The 15,731-nt window shown below is 43.5% G+C and overlaps 1 protein-coding gene across 2 annotated transcripts in view; it reads right to left on the reverse strand.

Annotated features, from left to right (window-relative positions):
* The window catches only part of RIC8A (RIC8 guanine nucleotide exchange factor A), a 28,460-nt gene extending 13,549 nt beyond the window's left edge, over positions 1-14,911 (reverse strand). The window contains exons 1-3 of one of the 2 annotated variants that reach the window (XM_056852070.1): positions 14,796-14,911; positions 5,525-5,572; positions 1,074-1,688 (exon numbers count right to left, since the gene is read on the reverse strand). In XM_056852070.1, the coding sequence (XP_056708048.1) occupies positions 1,074-1,688; positions 5,525-5,572; positions 14,796-14,879 (747 nt within the window). In that variant the 5' untranslated portion in view covers positions 14,880-14,911. The remainder of the gene's footprint in view (positions 1-1,073; positions 1,689-5,524; positions 5,573-14,795) is intronic. The other variant, XM_056852071.1, reaches the window with a different exon arrangement.
* Between the last annotated feature and the right edge of the window lie 820 nt (positions 14,912-15,731).

Raw genomic sequence — 15,731 nt, forward strand, 5'->3', positions numbered from 1 at the left:
CATTGGTCAACGAGAGGGCATTCCCCCCCCATCACGGATTAGGGGGGCAGTGGCCGCAGGCGGCCAGGGGGGCATATAAGCAGGGCCAGTTCAGTGTGTTAAACAGTTCTGTGCTGAAATCAAATAAAGCTGTGTTGCTGAACTCCGTGCATGAAGTAAGATGCAAATAACAGAAACATCTCCCTAGAAGATGTTCAGCTCTCACTTCACCTGGCCCATGGTGTACTTTACACCCTGTCCTCCTTCCACGCAGATCTTCTTCAGCTCTCTATCACAATGGAACGTTAATTCAGAAAGTGAGAAAGACCAGTTTTCTACAGCTGATGCCATATGGTTTACCATCCAGTTAATACAAAAACTGGGTGATGCTTTGCCTTAATTATTGCTGCACCTAAATCGAACAGCCAGCTCACTCTCCTTTCTTTCTCATTAACCACCTATTGCTGAAAACCATATTGTGTTAGATCCTATGGGATCCTATGGGAAAGATCCGTGCGTGCCAGGAGAGGGGTGATTTTTACCAGTTCTCTCCCACAGGAGCAGCATTTATGGGGGAATTTCAGGCTGCAGTAGGAGGGGGAAGGCAGGACGTTGTACTCCCATGCACAGAATTTAGACGGGCTCCAAGCAAATGAGCATAAGCAGTGAGATGGCTAAACAGAGGCAAGTTCTTGAGGAATGAACAAAAGTGGTTTGAATAGTGGTTTGAAAAAAAAAGTGGTTTGAATAGGGTTGCCAACTTCCAGGTACTAGCTGGAGATCTCCTGCTATTACAACTGATCTCCAGGCGACAGAGAACAGTTCCCCTGGAGAAAATGGCCACCTTGGCAATTGGACCCTATGGCATTGAAGTTCCTCCCCTCCCCAAACCCCGCTCTCCTCAGGCTCCGCCCCAAAAACCTCCAAGTGTTTCCCAACCTGGAGCTGGCAATCCTAAGTTTGATCCATGGGGGAGGGGAACAACTGCTCACCTCCCTAACTGGTGTCCTGGTCAGAAAATCTAAATACAAGGTAGATATGCCCGATTTAAAAAACAAAAAACCCGGACTGCAAGCCACTTCCCGGTGCCTTACCTCATCCACCTCTTTTTTGCTGGTATCATAAGTGATATTGAAGAGCACCTTCAGGATCTCCATGGCACGCTCTGTCTCCTGTCGAGGTAAGGGCATGTCAGGGTTCTCCTCAGCTGCTACCTCATGAGGATCTATCCACTTCACGCCTAGCGTAAGCTCCAGGGTGTCTGTCATCAGACCAATGCCCCGGAGTTCCTGTGCAAACTGCTCCCGGATGTCCACCCTCAGTGCCGTCAGCAAGAAGAGAAGACGCAAGTCAAAAAACTTGATGTCGTGGGGAAGGTTTCTTTCATTGTAGAGTTTGATGCGATCTGTGAGGCCCACCACAAGCCGGGCTTCATAGCTCAGCTCCTGGGCTTCGTGGCTGCTGAAGACAATGTTGCACAGGCACTTAAGTGCCTCCAAGATCACATCCAGGTCTGGAATCTCCCGGATCTGTTCGTCTGTGTAATCAATCCCAGCGTGCCTAGCTAGCGTCTTCAGGCTCTCCATGGTTGAGAAAGGGCCAAGGCAGCTTTTGTCCCTGGACAGGATGCGTATGCTTTCCAAGCATGTGACCTGGCAGGAGGGCTGGAGTTCTCTCTCCAAGAACTTGATAAGAAACATAGCCAGCTTCTAGGGTATTCAAAGGGAAACACAAAAAGGGCATTCAGATGAGCAATGAAGGAATAAGATCCTACTTGAGAAAGGAGCATTAGACTGTATCTGAGGATTGCACAGGTTCAGTTAGTTCCGAGGCAGCTTAAGCCTGCCCGCAACACTCAACTCCATCTTTGCCTGCACTGGAAGCATTGTGAACACTGATGCGGCTCATGAAATACCTCCCCACCACCACCCTTCACAAGCACTAGTTTCACTTTTGCAGCAAACTGCAGTTTACAGTTACATCCGAACCAGAAGACTGGAAGACACAGTGGTGCAGTGAAGAGAGATTTTTGCCTGGTTTCATTCTGCAAACCACAGTGCGATCTCACCCTAATACTGCAGAGTTACAGAAGGCAGATATTTTGGAACATTAGTAGTTGTGGCGCTCTTAACCAAAGTCAACTAAAATGGCATATGGTCAACAGGTTCAGAATATAAACTATTCTCCTCTGTAAGACTGGTAGTTGATTTCTGTCTGGGCCCAAATCTGAGGAAGAGAGACTGGAACATTAGTCAAAGAGGAGAGAATGAGATACACCAGATTTCCACTCTTAAGACTAAGTGCAAGGAAGTCATTGACACAGTTCAGTCAGTCATATCGTCCTTTATTGGCATAAAATCACTATACATAAGGTAGCATGTAAAAATATAAATATTTGAGATATGACCTTACAAAATGGTTAAAAGACACTTGCATAAAATAGTGTTGTGAGTTAATCCATTTAACTAATTTGCAACGTTCTGTAGCAATCTTTAAAAATTGTGCTACCTTCTCCAGAACATAGGGCGAACAATTATTCAATAGAAAGGAAGCATTACATGAATCGGAAGCATTCAGTCTACATGTCTGCAAAGGGCTTAGTAGTTCATTACGAGTTTCTGAATAGAAACTATAATAAAATAAAACATGGACAACAGTTTCAACACAATTACTGCCACAGGGACAAGTCTGTCTGATTGGGAGATTTTGCTAAATCTTCTATCAAGTAACGCAGATGGCATAACATTAAATCTAGCTAGGGAGATGGCTCTGTGATAAGATGGATCATACATGTGAGACAGATATGGGGAAGGCATTGACATAGTTACTATGCACTAACCTCAAGCTGAATGATTCCCCCACCCCCATATTTTTATCAGTCATTTGTATAATGAAAAATAACCCTGCCTCTGCATGACCCTGTTTAGGCAGCAGGGGTATGCATGCATTTCCATTAGCAATGGTCACATAGTTATAAAAAGATCAAACACTGCCGATTTAAAGGACTTGCAGTAGCTCAGTGTAATTGGCTTAGTAACGCTGCCTCTTCAAGGAGAGCTCACGAAGGAGGTGAACTTTTAATTCCTTATTATGGTTGCTCTTCCTCCAAAGAAAGGACTTTCTTTTCACATAAATGTAGAGTCCAGAAAATAATATATCAGTTAGGCAGGTGCATCATTCGCTAGACACTACTTTATAACATTCATAATATCATGAGTATGTTTTTGGAAGTAGCACCTGGATGCTAAGATGCGTTATGAGGGAATATCAGAAGGGTAAAATATGCAAGCACATCACAGATAATGTGAACTCTAGTTTGTTTTCCATATATATGTACTATCTTTCCAAAACAGACATACAAGTTAGTCTCCTAACAATATGGACATGCGAAGCTACTTTCAACAGTGCCAAATTATTGGTCCACCTAGTCCACTATTGCTTATTCTGATTGGCTGCAGCTTTCCAAGGCTTCAAGCCTTCATAGCTACCCCAAATCCATTTATAATTGGAGGTTCCAAGTATTAAACTGGAGATCTTCTAAATGCAAAGTCTGTTCTCTGTCACCAAACTAGGGCTTCTCTCCCCAACAGTACACTTTGGAATTTTCTATGATAATAGCGTGCCTTAAATATTCGGGATCATCCATATACGTTTACAGTAGAGCTGCCAAGTCTTTTCTTTGGAGAAATGAAACTCTGCAGTACTGAAAGGATATACGTTTGCTACATATCCTGCCCTGCTGCTCCCTTGAGCCTTTTGGCCACCTTTATCTCCTGCTTGCTCTGGGGCAAAGCATTAATCCTGCTGGCTACAGTAGGCCACAGAGGAGGCAGGGCAAAGGTACTGGCAAGCAACAAAGCAGGAGGTGCTGCAGCCACATCGTCTATTTGTGCCACGCAGCCTTTAAAGTGGCAGGCACCACCTCTGGACGAAGACCCAGCAATCTATAACTCATAAACAAATGAGTAGGGTTGCCAACCTCCAGGTAGTAGCAGGAGATCTCCTGCTATTACAACTGATCTCCAGCCGATAGAGATCAGTTCACCTGGAGAAAATGGCAGCTATGGCAATTGGGCTCTAAGGCATTGAAGTCCATCCCCTCCCCAAAACCCGCCCTCCTCAGGATCCGCCCCAAAAACCTCCCGCTAGTGGTAAAGAGGGACGTAGCAAACTTACAAATGAGCCAAAAGCTATATCTCTTCACACAATATCCATGTAACCAATGAAACTTACTGCCACATGATTCTGCTATACCTACAAGCATAAGGGCTTATAAAAGGATTTGATGGACAAATGGGGAAGCATGGGAATGTTAGTGACTAATTAAAAATCAACAGCCATATTCACAGGTTGCATTCACTGATTATAAGATGTTGGGGGTTAACAACAGGAAACTAAGCTTGCTAACTTGCCCTGTTGTGAACTTCCCCAAGGCGCCTGGCTTATCACTCTTGGTAGACAGAAGGCTGTTATTGATGGATTATTGGTCTGACCCTGCATTGCAGGAGGGGAGGGGCTGTGGCTCAGTGGTAGAGCGTCTGCTTGGCTTGCAGAAGGTCCCAGGTTCAATCCCCGGCATCTCCAGTTAAAGGGACTAGGAAAGTAGGTGATGTGAAAGACCTCTGCCTGAGACCCTGGAGAGCTGCTGCCGGTCTGAATAGACAATACTGACTTTGATGGAACAAGGGTCTGATTCAGTATAAGGCAGCTTCATGTGTTCATGTGTGTTTATGACTTCTAAGAATAAAAACAGGGGGCACAGCTCAGGAAAAACTTTTAATTACATCCTGCTATTTCCCCGTGAGATGCAAAGCAGAGTTCAAGTGTTTCCCAAAGTGATCGTGTGTCCAGGCACTGTTCTGATTCTACTGGGTTGCCATAAGTCGGCTGTGACTTGATGGCACTTTACACACACAGCTATTGTCATCTCCATGTAGCGGCCAACCAGTCATGTGCAAATGCCACCAAGTCAAAGAATACGCTTAAGGGAGACCCAAACTGGCTTACAGTCACCTACCCTTCCCCTCCCCACAACAGACACCCTGTGAGGTAGGTGGGGCTGAGAGAGCTCTAAGAGAGCTGTAACTTGCCCAAGGTCACCCAGCTGGCTTCATGTTGGGAGTGGGGAAACAAATCCAGTTCACCAGATTAGCCTCTGCCATTCATGTGGAGGAGTGGGGAATCAAACCCAGTTCTCCAGATCAGACCACCACTCCAAACCACCGCTCTTAACCACTGCACCACGCTTTGCTCTCTATGCATGTGCACTAGCAGCAGGTCCTTCAAAAAAGCAGGAAAAAAATGGTGGCTTTAGGGAAGGGGCTTGTGTGACCCAGCAGGTGAGGCTCCCCAACCTGCCCAAAGGTCCTGACCCTTGGGTTGAAGATCACTGGTAGAGGACACTGTCTCCTCCTTCCCCAGTACTTTCCCAGTACGGGATTTCATTCCAGTGAGGCACCACCTGCCTCTCTCAACCGCCTCAACCAGCCAGCATTTCTTCACAAACCCCAAAGCATTCCACTGACAGAATAAGAAAACGACTTGCCTTCCTTTCTTCTCGTTCTTCATCTTCAAAGGTGAAACACTGGGACTTCTGAGAATACAAAGGGGGTAGGAGTCAGTTGAAGCAAACCAAGAAAATAAAATTTACTCTGAACAAAACAAAATCAGCTGATTTATTCTGAACACCCAGCCAGCAAAGAGCAATGCAAAAAAGAAAAACAACCTGTTTAAAACTGATACGGGGAAAACACTCCATAGAGATAAGTTTGGATAGCATCATCCTGGGTAGCTCAGGAAACCTGTGGGGCCTTTGAACAAATCTCAGGTTACAGGTCAAGCCATGCCAAAGACAGCAGGTAATAACAAAGGACAGTTTGGGTGGAACGTTAAAGCTATTTAATGAAGCAATCTTGATCTGCAATCCCTCAACACACTTGTGCCTGGAAAACCCACTCAACAGGACAGCACAGAAGAGGACTTCCTCGGGCTCGGCGACTTCAAGATAGAGTGGCCATCTATTCTGTAGCATGCTACTTTGTGAGTAAAGGCACATGCCCCAGGTCTTGAAAAAGCTACTCTACCACGGTGTAACATCAGGTTTCTAGAACTCCTCATTCTATTGGTTTTGATCTTTCAGTTTTGGAAGGCAAAGTTTAAGTGTATCATTCTGCCAGTTTCTACTTCTTCTGTGTAAATATTTTTATAAATCTGCAACATAAAAACCTATCTTTCATTCCATCATTTCTAATATGACGGACTTTGAACATTCTTTTTACATTGCAGTCCCCAGGTTACCATTCCTAACATGATCATAACGCTCAGTACTCTTTTATACAGTTTCTTTCATTATAAAGGGATTAATAAACTAGAGAGGAGAGTGTCTGGTATGTTAGGAGAGCCTGACAAGGATCGCAAAAAATCTTATACAGAATTAGAATGTAACGGCATTGTAAGTATTTAAAAGTGAGTGATGCTATTAAGTCTAGCGGATACAGCAAACATAAAAGGGAAAAAAAGGTTGTCGAAGGCTTTCACGGTCAGAGTTCATTGGTTCTCGTAGGTTATCTGGGCTGTATGACCGTGGTCTTGGAATTTTCTTTCCTGACGTTTCGCCAGCAGCTGTGGCCGGCATCTTCAGAGGAGCAACACTGAAGGACAGTGTCTCTCAGTGTCAAGTGTGTAGGAAGAGTAATATATAGTCAGAAAGGGGTTGGGTTTGAGATGAATCATTGTCCTGCAAAAAGTAACAAAGGTAATGTGCTAACCATTGTCCTGTAAGTATCAAGCTAATGTGCTAATGAGGGTGTGGTATGTTGATATGGAACCACGATAATGGTTCCATATCAACATACCACACCCTCATTAGCACATTAGCTTGATACTTACAGGACAATGGTTAGCACATTACCTTTGTTACTTTTTGCAGGACAATGATTCATCTCAAACCCAACCCCTTTCTGACTATATATTACTCTTCCTACACACTTGACACTGAGAGACACTGTCCTTCAGTGTTACTCCTCTGAAGATGCCTGCCACAGCTGCTGGCGAAACGTCAGGAAAGAAAATACCAAGACCACGGTTACACAGCCCGGATAACCTACGAGAACCAAAAAAAAAGGTTGCTACTCCACAGATGCCCAAGAAATTCAGAGATCAGCAGCAGATTCACTAACAGCACTTTATCAGTAGCATAACAAGTCACTGTGTATCTAACATGGCTGTGGTTGCATTCTAAACATCTTGGGTAAGACAAAGCATCAAAGTCATCTAATTAAAAATGTCTCGCTAAATCTATTACCTCCTCCCCGTATACTCACATGCCACCTAATAATCTTCCTTGTACAACCAAACTTTTATTCAGAGTTGAAGCATATAGATTAAGTTCATCTCTTCCATTCTCTACTTATTTTCACTTCCATTTAAATAGTTCGTATCTTTCAGATCGTTTGAGTCAATCCTCTACTGATATTTACTGTCTTGAAGTTACTTTACAATAAGCTGAACTTGGGCTAAATTCTGATATTTCTTCACAATGTTCTAGTTTAGGGTAGCTGTCTTTGGCCAACCAAAGATTCCTATGTTCAAGGAAAACCCTTTGTAAGTAAATGGCAGCTCATTATTCCTGCCTATCCACTTGTCCTGAAAGACTGATGAACAGAAAAAGGGAGTACAGAGCCAAAATTAGATTTCTTGCTTTTTAATCTGCCTTCTAAATTGCCTCATAAAATTATAGCACCATGTAAACCATTCATAATCACCATGGCCAGAAAACTATTTGGCCAATTTATTTGTCATTTATCCAGTTATGTACAAGGCGGATTTTCAAAACAGACCTGGGCAAATCACTTTTGACAGTTACAGTCACACAGTCCAACCGGTGATCACCTCTCTCTTGTGGGGATCCTAGATGAAATGAAAACTCAGATCCCACCTTTAGAAATTTCAATAATACTGACCTGACATAGCATCACTCCGGTATTGCTTATAGGCCATCTCTGGCATGTGTGCCAAACAATAGCGTGCCAGGCCATTTCGATCAGCACACGAGGCCAGTTGTCTGCTCAACAGACTGAGGTGAACTGCGAAGTGCTTGGCAGTGCTGCTGGATCTCAGTGGGGTCTCAGCATCTCTGGCCAAGTACAACCCATTGTCTCTCTCCCCAACTCCCCTTTTGTTTGCTGGCACACAAATATCTTCACAGACAGACGCTGGTTCCTTCAACATGATGATGATTCTCCATAGGTTTTGTCAATGTTTTTTCTTTGACACAGCTTTGCAGCAAACCTGCATTTTCTCAAGGAGGGATGCCATCGTAAATGTCATGGTGAGTCACTGCCCTTTGGGATAATGTTGGCACTTTGGCACTTGTACCCCTACAAAAGGGGTAGGCAACCTTTTGGATACTTGTGCCAAAAAGGTTGCCTACTCCTGTTGTAGGTCTTGCTAATGAAACCTAGTACTTCTAGTGCTTCTTTATAGTCATTCTTCTAGGTTGAATCAATGCCCTTTGCCTTTACAAGAGCACAGGCAATCAACTTCCATGATCTCCCACCTTCATCTTCCTCCATGGTCCACAGATACCCTAGAAACAGACACTTAAGTCTATGCCAGCCACTCACCTCAGTTTGTGAACATGACCATGGGTTTTAGTCATGCTTCAGCTTGAGCCAATAATTTTGATAGGACTGAGGAAGAGGAGAAAATACATACTGAGCTTCCCCTGTACACCCAATGCGCTGCACAGATATCCTATCATTCATAGGGCACACCAGCCCTACACTCCTCTCTAATAAATTTTTGGGACCATGTTTTCAAAGGTAACTCTGTACCAAAGTTTCCATGCTCATTTCATGTATCAGATTCACATTTTATCAGACAGAGCAGGCACATTATATCTAGCAACCTTACCCACTGTAGTTCTATGGCAGACTGTAATTCATTTTCATCTGGTCCAAACAGCTCTTTGTAAGAAGGGGAGCAGAAGTGGAGTGTTTGAGTGTTCATATCTTTCTTTTCAAAACAGCAATGCTCCCACACTAACAGCTCCATCCTAAGAACACTATCCTGGGATTAAGCCCTACTGAATAGACTTGAATAGGAACAGTAGTTGACCTGTTTAGGATTGCTCTCCAAATTCATCTGTATATTACATCACTTTTGTAATGAAAGCCGTTGCAATATAGTGGTCAGATCATCAGACTAGGACCTGGGAGATCCAGATTCAAATTTTCATTCTGCCATGGAAGCTATGTCTGCCCCTTATCAATGCAGGAGGAAAGCTAAGTAATGGACGATTCCAACTGACAGGACAGGAAGGGAAATGGGCTGTGGCTGAGTGGGTAACCTTTGGCCAGTCACACACTCTCAGCCTAACGTACCTCACAGGTGGCGTATAAATTAAGTAAATAAATAATGTTCTCACTACTATTTCAGTGGGGATTAAATTATAATTGTTCCTTTTTGTCCATTCCACCACCATTAAGGAGAACTGCTATCTAATAGTCCCTTGCATTGGGAATCAGGGCATGGAAGGTGATGTGCATGTTAGGCTACTATTTCTGTCCAGGAGAGTACAGAAGTTATAGTTTAGGGGAAGGGCTGTGGCTGACCAGAAGAGCCTCTGCTTTGCATGCAGAAGGTCCCAGGTTCAATCCCCAGCACCTCCAGATAAAATGATAAGGTAGTGGGTGATGTGAAAGCCTGAGATCCTGGAGAGCCACTGCCAGTCTGAGTGGACAATACTGACCTTGATGGACCAAGGGCCTGAATTAGTATAAGGCAGCTTCATGTGTTCATGTGCATTCATATTAATCTAGAACTATATACTTTGAATTAAAATTAATTACACTTTTAATTATATTAAAAGAAAAAAGAATGGGTCTTAGTTGTGACTTATTTATGTCCTATCCAACTTGAGCTAGATTGTGCCCGCTGACTTGTTCAAGCATCCCAGGGGAAACAGCAATTTACTGCCAATTCTCCCAGGAGTAATTTAACACCAAGCTACTGCTGGCTACATGGAAGGTTACAACAGACTCCAGACATTATTATGTGGTGTTATTATTTGCAAGCCATCTTAAAAATGGGGCAGTGTACAGAAATTAAATTAAAAATCAGGGCAGTGTACAGAAATTAAATTAATATCAAAGACTACCAACAGGCTTACAATCTAAAAAAGACAACATCATTACAAGAGGGGAACGTACACACAAGGAGGAGAGAGGAAAAGGAGGAGAGGGGAAAGGTTTCTAAAGTCATCTTCCATTCAGTCCCTGCCAAGATCCAGACCAGATGAACAAACAGGAGAGGCATTTTCAAATGCTTTTTAAAATATGGCTAAGGAAGGAGAACTGTGAACATTGGGAGGCAGCAAATTCTAAAGCAGGTGTCCCCAATGTGATTCCCGGGACTGCCCATGACACCCACTGACACTTTTCTTGGTGCCTGCTAAGTGTTTTTAGAAAGCGGGCAGGGCCAAGTTGGCCTTTTTGAGTTCCTGATATTTATGGCATAATAATTACAGTTGCTTTATGTAAAGTACTTTACCTGCGTGAACAGAGTGATATTCTAAAAACACAGTGGGACTTCTTTCTGACTAAACACAATAGATCAGCACGACTAAAATGCTTAATGTATCTAACTGAAACTTCTACTGAAGTCATGGGATCTTTTCAATTTGAATATTTTTTTATCATTCAGGTGGAAGTTACATAAAATTTTGGTAATGTATGTTTCTATCAAATTATGGCCAGAATACCTCCCTTATTGTACACATCATATGTGCAAGGAGCTCTTGCCAGCCCTTCAGCACCAACTATCAGAAGAAATAGTCCAGGGTGCAAATGTCTGGCCTCATGAGAGAAGGACTTGTCTAAAGTGGAGAAGAAGCCAGGAGAAGCATTTTTGTCTTTTCCTTTTACACATGAAGACAGATACCACCAAATGAGGCTTTCTTAGCTAGCTCATTATGTATACTTATTTTGTGTGTATGTGAGAATGTATTTTAAACATATTAATTTTCAAAAGCTTCTCTTTAAACAGAGATTCTGTCTGAAATGCTGAAGAGCTACTATCAAAGTTATGCATAACCTCACTCCGTGATACTTTGTGGTTGGCTATGTCTCCTGTGGCTGCCATTTTGCAGTTGCTTCCTCCTCCTGTGGCACCCATTTTGTGGTTGCTCTCACTACCCTTTGTCAAACCTCCAAATATGGCCCCAGGCTGAAAAAAGTTGATGACCCTGTTCTAAAGAAAAGGGGCAACACGAGAGAAAAGGCAGAGGTGTGAAGCAGAGGAAGAAATCTGAGGTCTAGCCAAGAATAAAGCATTGGTGGATAAAAAGATGTTGAGATAATAAATAAAGAGAGAGAGACAAGAAGGGGCTAAAGCAGTGGTTCCCAACCTTTTTTTGACCAGGGACCACTAGGACTTTTTGGTTCGGTGCAGGGACCCCAAGGTTCAAAATAAAAATTCCGAGAATTTGAAAATAAACTTTAATCATAACTGTTAGTTAAACATTAAACTTAGAATAATATTTGAATATATATTTTTATAATAGAGAACTTTTAATTGAAAATATTAATTTATTATGGGTTTATAACATTGTTTCGCGGACCTTAATTTAGTTCTCGCGGACCCCTGGGGGTCCACGGACCCCCGGTTGGGAACCAGTGGGCTAAAGACTGAAGAGATTTAAAAACTAAAAGTAGTAACTTGACCTGAAGCCTATATGGAAATGGAAGGCAATAATGGGAGTGTCACAAAAGAAAACGTGGGCAAAATGAGATGTGCCATTTGCTAGCTGTAGTCTTTTTAAAGACATGCTGTATTAGAACAAGCATGCTAGCACGAGCATTGAATACATTTCAAAGAGTCCTTGCATAACATAGGGACAAATCTAGAGCCACCTAGCCAATGTTATATTATTAGTAACCATTACAATCAATGAAAGTTTTCTTAGCTCAGCAGCTTTTAATTCTGTTTTACCTTCAGGTAATTCTTTCCTCCTCGGTACGCCTTCCTGAATATCTGCCACAAAGCTCTCTCTGTGTTGCAGAGCCTACCTAACCACCACTTTGCTTCAGGTGAGAATGCAGTCTGGCACACCCAATACGCCTCTGAAGAGCAAATGGTAGCGGGCAGGCTGTCTTGCACGGAAGCCTGCCTGCCTTTACCAGCCTTCTCATAGCTTCCTAGGAACCCCGTACTTCCGCCAACACCCCAAATTTCCCCAAAAGAACAGTGAGTAGCTAATCAGGGAAACACGAGAAGATCTAAAACAGTAGTCCTGTGCACAATACAACACCAGAATGATCATTTATCATGAATTTTTTCATAATGTCCCTTTAGACCAGTGGTTCCCAACCTTTTTTTGACCAGGGACCACTAGGACTTTTTGGTTCTCTGCAGGGACCCCAAGGTTCAAAATAAAAATGCCGAGAATTTGAAAATAAACTTTAATCATAACTGTTAGTTAAACATTAAACTTAGAATAATATTTGAATATATATTTCTATAATAGAGAACCTTTAATTGAAAATATTAATTTATTATGGGTTTATAACTTTGTTTCGCGGACCTTAATTTAGTTCTCGCGGACCCCTGGGGGTCCATGGACCCCCGGTTGGGAACCAGTGCTTTAGACATAAATCACAGTGCTATCCTTTTCCATTTCTCCTCACATGAAAATAAGAGTTTTCAATGCCTCAGAAATGCAGTTGACATCATCAGCCCAAATAGGTTCATACAGCCCGCTTTGTGGAGGGACACAGCACTGAAGCCCCCACACTGGAGGAGGAGGAAGAAGAGTTGTTTTTTATATACCGGTTTTCTCTACCTTTTAAAGAGAATCAAACTGGCTTACAATTTCCTTCCCTTCCTCTCCCCACAACAGACACCTTGTGAGGTAGGTGGGGCTGAGTGAGTTCGGAGAAAACTGACTACTGCCCAAGGTCACCCAGCAGGCTTCATGTGTAGGAGTGGGGAAACCAACCAGGTACACCAGATTAGAGCCCACCGCTCACGTGGAGGAGAGGGGAATCAAACCTGGTTCTCCAGATTAGAATTCACTGCTCTTAACCACTACACCACGCTGTTCGTCCCAACGCCTTATCATCAACTGCTGCTTCATGGAGCACACAGAGGAGTGGCAGGGTGGGTTTTTCAGAATTATATAGGGGTCCTAAGGAATAAATTATCTTCCTCTGAGATCATATCCACAAATCCACTCTGCCTCACCTTTTGTCATTCCCCAGCATAATTTCTTAGAACATCCCGATATTAATCTGTTTCCATACTGACAGGTGACCATGAATTGCTTAAGAGCATCCCTGGAAGGGCATCAACCCAGTACATTCTCGATGGGAAAAATCCAGCCAAGTGGTTTGTCTGTTTAGAAAGTGAGCACGGCAGCAGAACACTTCTCTGTTCAAAATTACTTATAAAAATGTATTGCAATTACAACGGTTTAGGAAATATGAACAATAATTTTCAGATATTTTATCTGCCACTGCCTGATTCATTCCGCTTGTCAATATTACTGCTGGGATTTTCACCAAAGTGTAAATGCCCAATTGAAGTACAAGGTGAAGGTTCAGGGACAGGGCACAAGCTCTGCATGTGGAAAATCCCAGGTTCAGTTCCTAGCCTCTCCGCGTAAAAAGGATCCCACGTCAGGACTAAGAAAGACATCTGTCCAAAACTTTGGAAAAGTAACACCAGTTGGGCAGACAGCACTGGGTTAGATGGATTAATGATCTGACTCCATAAAAACAATTCCATATTCAAATACAAAATACATATTATCTATTTGTGTTACCGGTAGGTATAATATCTACAACTTTCTTACCTGCATTGGAGGGTTAATGTACATGGGGGAGGGGTGATGCACACATGTACAGGACTAAACATAGCCCTAGTGCAAAGGCTTACAAATTAATTTTGCAAGCATACCACCAGCTTGCAGCTTGATTTTAAGTAGTTAGATATGCTTATTATTGAAAGAGCTATGAGTTTTATGAGGTATTTTGGAACAACTTTTTGGTTCATGCTTTGAGCCTCTTGTTTGTTCCCAATTGGCTTTCAACTGTTACATCTGCGGCAAATCCCAAGGTTAAGAGACTCTCTAATTATTTTAAATTGAATGCCTCAAGGTAGTTCTATACCACATACATCTCCTCCCGCAGCTGTGTTTGTTAATAGCACACTCAGAAGAAGAGTTGGTTTTTACATGCCAACTTTCTCTACCACTTAAGGAAGAATCAAACCGGCTTACGGTCACCTTCCCCTCCCCACAACAGACACCCCGTGAGGTAGGTGGGGCTGAGAGAGTTCTGAGAGAATTGTGACTAGCCCAAGGTCACCCAGCTGGCATCATGTGCTGGAGTGGGGAAACAAATCCAGTTCACCAGATTAGAGTCCGCTGCTCGTGTGGAGGAGTGGGGACTCACTGCTCCAAACCACTGCTCTTAACCACTACACCACGCTGGCTCATACCAGTTCTCTTCTCCCTTCTGCTGTCTGAAATCTCCCCCCCCCCCCATTAATATCTGTTTCCGCAGATGATTTCACACTGGCCAAAATAGCATGATCTCCCCATGCACCTAATTTTTTTTGCAAGCACCAGGGAAAGACCTTCTGTTTTTGCTAGCGAAACATATGCTTGCTTACAGAGGCTGATAATATTTTATTCCACTGCCCGGTGAAATCTCAGGAGGCAATACCGGGAACGATAACCGTCACCACCCAGCACAGATTCTCCAGCTGATCCTTCCCAGTTCTCACCAGGCAAACAACTCCCAACGAACACTCACCTCTTGGTTGTAGATCTGCAGCACCTTGAGGACAGTATCTTGCTCCCCACATCCTACAGTCTCTAGCACGGTCTGGAGCGCCATTGCTCCACTGAGCGGAGGCCGTCTGGAGTGCTGGAAAGCGCGGCACGAAGCTTGACGGTCTGGCCGGAGAATGACAGAGGCGCAGGGGCCTTGTGACACGGCTGAGGAGGAAAGGGACGAAAACCAAGTGAGATTGCCCACTTCGGTACGCCCCAAGCGCAGAGCAGATGGATGACCCCAGTCAGCTCACTGGCTCTCTCACGCTAATCCTCTTCCCCTTTCAGCTTTTCGGTGTTTAATAAATGCCTTCCAAGCAAAGCACTTAGCAAGCCTCCCCCCACCCCTTGTCAAAGGATTACCACAGAATGCCTGCTGCAGCTCCCTAAAATAGCCTTCCTCCTTCATCGGCTGTCCTGATTTCTCTTACTGAGCACAAAAGCGCAGAAGGGTCCCAGAGAAGCAAAAAGGATGCTCACCCAATACAGATCAATTACCTCTCTTGTCACAGTTAAATTGGTGGCATTCTTTTCAAGTGTGAAAAGTGAGGGTGTGTGTGTGTGTGTGCAAAAAGCATAATAAAGCTGAGTGCCCAGACTTTAAAAAATGTGATTCACCGTATCAGATCCATATCTCCTGAACCGGTTTAGAAAATACATTTAGAACAGTCCTCTCAGCACATCCCTGACCTTGACCTCTGCTATGGCCAAAGGGCCATGTGCCCCTTAGTTTCACTCCCAGATTTTCCTCTGTACCACCTTACTAACTGTACCATGCATTAGTAGAAAAGGGCAAGAGTCCAGTAGCACCTTAAAGACTAACAAAAATATTTTCTGGTAGGGTATGAGCTTTCGTGAGCCACAGCTCACTTCTTCAGATACCATGCATGTTCAAAATGCTCACACTAGATGGCAA

The sequence above is a fragment of the Euleptes europaea genome, chromosome 6 (assembly GCF_029931775.1).
Source record: "Euleptes europaea isolate rEulEur1 chromosome 6, rEulEur1.hap1, whole genome shotgun sequence".
Lineage (NCBI taxonomy): Eukaryota > Metazoa > Chordata > Lepidosauria > Squamata > Sphaerodactylidae > Euleptes > Euleptes europaea.